Genomic DNA, 6,725 nt, shown 5'->3' on the forward strand with positions numbered 1-6,725 from the left:
TAAACTATCTCATATAGAAGAGGCAAGGGAAAATAGTTACAATGGAGGGGAAGAACAGGAAGCAAAAGGGAATGGGTCACCCTTATTCTCACAGAATTTGGCTCGGGGAGGGAATGAAATACATACTAAATAGGGTATCTCACCCTATAGGAGAATAGGGGGGAAGGGCATGAGAGGGGGGATGATGGAAGGGAGGGCAGCCTGGGGGGGAGTGACATTGGAAGCACCCACTTTTGAAGAGAGTTGGTATCAAAATAGAAAATAGAACAAGAGGGAGGTGTGATAGGAGGGAGATAAATATAGTCAGTCTTTTACAATATATGTACTGTATTAATGTTTTGCATTTGGTACACATGTACAACCTATACTGAACTGCTTATCTTCCCAGTAAGGGTGGGTGACAAAAGAGTATTTCATTTTTATCAATTACATATCAAGATAATTTTTAACACTTACTCATAAGTTTTTGCTTTCTAGATATTTTCACCCTCTCTCCCTTCCCCCCACCCAAGAGGGCATGTGATCTGATATAGGCTATACATGTATGATCATATTAAGCAATTTCCACATTACTCATGTCTTGAAAGAAGAATCAGAACAAAATGAAAAAAAATGAGAAAAAAAGAAAAAAAAAGGTATGTTTCAGTCTCCATTCAGCATCCATAGTTCTTGCTCTGGATGTGGACAGCATTTTCCCTTGTGATTCTTTTAGGATTGTTCTTTGTTCCTGTGTCCTTGAAAGGCCTTTATTACCTCCGATAATATTATCAGTGGAGGGGGAATAATTCTCTCACAAATGTAAAGAGTTGCCACTTTGGAGATTCTAATTAATCACTTTTAATTGCTGATGCACATTTTTAGCAGAGACAGGGTTGTTTCTTCTTTAGACACATGGCAAATTCCTTCTACTGACTTTTGTTTTTGAGGTGACAGGGTAATCACAGTTCTTGGGGGAGATGAGCTCAGTAAAAGCTGAGCTTATAACTCCAGCCCTGCCCTTCCCCATGAAACATATATAGATCCATGCATGCACACATATGCACAGATGCTCTCACACCCATACCCACTTCCAGCCTCTGCTTTGGCAGCACATATCATGCCGCAGTGTAACAATTCAGTTCTGCCTCAGACATAGACATTACCAGAATTCTCATCTAGGAAAAAAGGAATTACTTCTCTATGTGTTTGGGATACAAGAGGAGACCTTGTAGATGAAGCCTCAGCAGGTATTACTCATCTTTAAATTACAGCAAAGACACATTCTCCTTTCCTGGGTACTTTTCTGTTGTCTGTTTTTGTGCCCTCCCACTGTGATCCCCAACCAGGCTAAGGGGAGTGTGTGTAGCTGCAGTACTCAGCAGGCTATGACGTAGATGCTGGGAGATACTGCTCTGTAACAATCCTGGGAGAAAACTGGCTCTTAATTATTCCCTTTCTGATTAGATCAGGAAAGGGAGTTATTTAACTTTTGAGTCTGAGATCAACCCAAAGAGCAGCAGCAGGTTTTAATCTTTGATTCATGTTCAATGCATTAGGAAAGAAAGTCACTGTGAGCTGTCCAACAACCTCACTGTGCAAGCTCAGAGTCCTGCCTGACCTGTGGCATTGACAGAGCCTGTCCCCTCCTCCCCCACTCAGGCTGCAGGACTTTGAAAGAATGTGGGTGACAGGCTGAGAGTTCCTGGGGGGATTGTTAAAGCAAATGCTCCACAGTTTAATCTCTCCCTATGCCGCTCATCCAGACTCAGAGATTCAGAGGAGAGAAGTCAGAGCAGTTGATCTAAAGCCCATATTTTACAAGTGAGGGAACTGAGGCCCAAAGAGTCAGTGACACTTTCAAAGTGATACAAAGTGATAACCGATGAGGACTGAGTTTGAAAGAATGCACTTCTGACTGTGAGGCAGCCCCTGTCTACTGCCCTCTTCTGCTTCCCAGATGGCATCTGATACCGGTTAGATTTAATGTAGCTTTGATTGGCTGTCAGGAAGGTGCCCTCAATACAGAGTCATTGACCCTTTATTCCTGTCTCCTAAGTCCTTTGCACTGCCTTTTTCTCTATTCTTTGCCATGAACCTAACTCCTGCCACTCTAATAATCAAGGTGAGTTTAACATTTAATGATTTTAATGACATTTTAAAATTTACTTTTTTACAGATCGGGAAAAGCTAGCTCTCTGCCTCTGTGCCTCAGATGCCCTGGATGCCCATGAATCCTGGTGAAATGTGTGGATGCTCAAATTGAAAGCACAGGATTTGGTTTCAGATTCTGACTGTTGATTCCTACCTCTACTGTCTTAGCGAGGTCATTTCATTTTGGTTCCAGATTTTAACAGTAATAATGCTAACAATAGTGTTAAAGAGGGAATTGAACTACTTATAGCCTGAGGATCCTTCCAGCAATAGTTTCAATATTAAAGTGTCTCTTTGGCAGGGAAAAGACTGTCCACATACAATCCCCAGGTTTGTGGAGAATAGACAGGAAAATACTAAGCAATCAAGTGTGCCAGCAATTCTCTCAGGCAAAGCAGGGGAGGCAGGAATACAAAGGGGAGAGCCTGTTACAGAAATATGCATATGAAGAATTTATTTAAATATTGATTGGAAGATCTCTGGGAGGCTGCATTCTACTAGACTTGGTTGTAAAAAGGGAGAGCAGAGAGCTCCTGGGAGTGAGCACTGTGACAGAATTTGTATCTTGCCATAGTCTCTTCCACTGGATTTTAGACACAAGTTGCAACAGTTTGGAACTTTGCCCTGATATTGCTTCAAGGTCTGCAGCACAGGGAATGGTGTTACCACCCCCTACCCCAATAAAATAAAATAAAAGAGGCTGGTGATTCTTAATTCTCTTTATTAGATTCCAGTTACATTCATTTTATATGGATCTAATTTCAGTGAATATCAATACATTGATATAATTGGCAAGATATTTTTAGAGAATAAGGAAGTACAGAAATTCATTGGACAAAAGCAGGGAACACTTCCTGCAGAAAAAAGAAATTCCATATACTTTGATATTTTTTCTTCTTACTATAATTACATAATTTTTCTAAGTAATTAATGGCCCATGAACTCAATAATATGATTAATTTGATATGAAAGATAATTTATTTCTTAATTAAGTACTATTTATTATTTGACATAATTTAAAAATAATGCCATTATTCATTTTGAAATGACGATAGTAACATCAATAATATTTTATAAATGGCAGAAATCTCTCTCCACATAAGTTTTTCTGCAGCTCTCTCCCCTTTATTCTCCACTCCATTTCCCACCCTCCTCCCACCCCAATGCTCTACCAGAAGGTGCGGATATAGGACTGGATCTGGACTCAGGAAACTTGAATTCTAATCCAATTTCCAAAACTTAATAGCTGTGTGACCCTGGGATAGTCACTGAAGCTCATCTCCCTCAGTTTCCCAATTGTATAATAGGAATAAAAATGAATCTCTTAAGAGTTTTGCTTACTCAGATAATTGTCCCACATACTGTAGGTACTTTCTAAATGATTCCTTGCTTTCTCAGTTACTTGTTTTCTTCATTTTGCCTTTACTTCCTTGTTTCCTTCTAACCTTATTTTGCTCTACTATACCTGGGTGTACATTATATAAAAATATACAAATGCATATCCACACATATGCTACACATATAGACAGGGATATATATGCATATGTATATAGAAATACATAGGTATCTATGTATATGTTCTTCCTATTGTTCGTATATGAGATGCCAATCAATGTCTCTAAAGTTCATAGTTTTTTTCTCTTTACTGTTGAAGACTCTACAACTTATGTTGTTGGTAGCAATGACACTGCCCCTGTGGCTGGTCCTCTCTTGTCTGAAACAAAGTCACTGTGTTCCTACTTCAAATTGTCTGCTATCCTCAAAACAATTGTTTTTAGCAGTGCTCTGTTCTGTGAAACAAGATGGGCATCAAAGTTGTTGAACTGCAGTTTTAATTAAATAGTTGCTCTTGAACTTTTAAAAAAGGTCATTTATATATAACTGAGGTCTAGTTTCAGGGTTTTCCTTTTTATCCACAATATGTATATATTTATAAATTCATGTGATTACTATATTTCACCAATTGCTGCATTTGAGAGACCTCAGGTTTATTCTCTTCCACCTAGTTATCATTTATGCCAATTCAGTCTTTTTGTTTAAGTACTTTATAACATATTCATCAAGCATACCAATGATTCTTTTTCCCTATCTTTTCATTAGACCTCAGATTTCTTTGGAAGAAAAATTAATTCTCCTATCAAATGTTCTTGATGAATTTATCTACATCTAGATTGCATTTAAAACAGAAAATGCTTCTCTTTTCACAATTTATCTGGATGTTGGAATAATTTGCTTGTATTAGGTCTGATTTCAATAAAGAAGAGGTCATTCTTATTATTTTGAGAAACTCAGGATTTATTACTCAATTTGTTCTAGTCTGAAATTACATGTTCCTTGAACAACCTTCCTGCACTTGGTAGTAGTTGTCTCTTTAGTCAAATGTTCAGACAAACTATGAATTCAGTAGGATCTTCCTCTATGCATGCAAACCATAGTTTTAAGGAAGGATTCATGCATTTGTAACATAATCCTACTGACAATTATTCCACTCGAGAATTGTTAAACTAGTTTTACTATGTGGATCTGTGACTGATGCTTTTCAAGAAGAGTCCATGTAATAAAAACTTACACACTATGAATTGCACTAAATGTCTCACATTGCCTTACTCAAACACCAGTGAATTTCATTTATAAAAAATTCAGTGATTATTTCACTTTGTTGATACAACTGCCATTTTTAGATATATATGTATATCTATGTATTTATATACATATATCTGTGTATATATACAAAGATGGACATATATGTATGTGTGTATATACATACTTATAATTTTCATTATCTACATAATATACATATACAAATATGTATATATGTATGTATCTATGTATCTGATTTAAGTTCAGTACTTGCAACTTGCATTTCTCTTAGGTAGTGATAACAAATGTATTAATATATCTTACAGTATCTTTTTTTCTGTAAGATCTTCATCATATCTTCAGTCTTTGGTAATTTATACATTATCAATACCTTTCTTAAAATGAGGTATACGCACACAAACATACAGACACATATACACAGAAAATTGAATATATAAATGCATAGATACATTAATTAAATAGAATAATAAATAATCCCTATTTACAAATACAATCATTTTACACGGACCCAAAATAAGAATGCTTACAACAAGAAACTCAAAACACTAGCAATAAAAAAAAATTTTCTAAAACTTTACATTTCCATATCAAACAAGGAATTTCACCTCCCAGCTAAGAAATGTGTGGAATCTCATTTTGAATTCCCAGTTCTATAACAATCTTCTCTCTTCTTTCCCAGGTCATTTTGTGAGTGAATATCATTTCTCTGACCAAGAGAATAAGGAATGCAGTGTTGTGATTATATCTTGTGCATCGTCTACACACTTCAGAGTATAATTGGAGTCTTTGGGAATGCCTTACTCCTCACCTGTATGGTTTTTAGCTCAATCATTAGTCAAAAGATAAGACCCATTGATGCAATTTTTGTTAATTTGGCATTGTCTCACATTGTGATGATTCTTTCCAGGGAAATTCCATTGACAATCCAAGTGTGCATCAGGAAAATTTTCCTGAGTGATATTGAATGTAAAATCTTAATTTTTATACAAAGAGTGTCCCGGGGCCTTTCCCTTTGCACCACCTGCCTCCTGAGTGTCTTCCAGGCCATCACCATTAGTTCCAGCAGCCCCAGGTGGGCAGAGCTCAAAGTCAGAGCCCCAAAGTGCATTGTTCCATCCTGTGTCTTCATATGGGTACTCAATTTCTTGATAGATATAATTGTGCCTTTTCTTGTGAGTGGCCCTAAGAACTACACAGTGAGTAATCTTAAGAGTAATCTAGGATATTGTTATATAGACTGGCAAGCTGTATCTGCCTCAAAACATGTTATTTGGAAGACACTTTTTGATACAGTGTTTGTGGTGCTCATGGCCATTGCCAGTGGGTACATATGTTTTGTTTTGTTCAGACACCACTGGCAAGTCCAACACCTTCATAACACTGGCCTCACCCCCATTGCCTCCCCAGAGATCAGAGCCACCAAAGTCATCCTGTTGCTCATGATTATCTTTGTATGTTTTTATTCAGTTGCTTCCATCTTTATTGTTATAATGGAGAATTCTAAAGATGCAAACGAGTGGGTGATACATGTCTCTGTTTTATTAACCTCATGTTACTCAACAATCTCTCCTTTTGTTTTAATCAGTAGTGATTCAAAGATCTTCAATTGTTACAATATTTTCATAAGGATGAAAAATTCTTATCTAAACTCATTAAGAACTCAGAACTAGTACATTTAACCTAGAATAATGGAATTAAAAAATACAAACCTTGAAATATCAGTCCTAAAAGAGGACATCGGGGCAAAGGTCAAATTTCTTTTTATCAATAAATGATGATTTTGCTTTCTCAAAGCCTTTGCTCCTTTATATATGCATCATTCTGTCCACCACAACAAGAGATTTGGGGTCTAAATAAAAAGAGGGGAATATTCACTGAAAGTTGGTAAAAATTCCAAATTGTGGTCCAATCTCTCCTGGAAAATACTTTAATTGTAACCAAGTTCTAAACACTTATACTCTGAGATCCAATGACCTGAGAGGTTAGTTATTTAC

At 36.7% G+C, this 6,725-nt stretch overlaps 1 protein-coding gene across 1 annotated transcript; it reads left to right on the forward strand.

Annotated features, from left to right (window-relative positions):
* The first annotated feature begins 5,456 nt into the window (after window positions 1–5,456).
* LOC138163298 (vomeronasal type-1 receptor 4-like) lies at window positions 5,457–6,401 on the forward strand. Its single transcript, XM_069090842.1, has one exon. The coding sequence runs from the start codon at window positions 5,457–5,459 to the stop codon at window positions 6,399–6,401; it is 945 nt and encodes a 314-aa protein (XP_068946943.1).
* The last annotated feature ends 324 nt before the right edge of the window (window positions 6,402–6,725 follow it).

This window comes from Petaurus breviceps, unplaced genomic scaffold (assembly GCF_028583685.1).
Source record: "Petaurus breviceps papuanus isolate PSGF00001 unplaced genomic scaffold, PetGlider_PUasm1.0 188, whole genome shotgun sequence".
Lineage (NCBI taxonomy): Eukaryota > Metazoa > Chordata > Mammalia > Diprotodontia > Petauridae > Petaurus > Petaurus breviceps.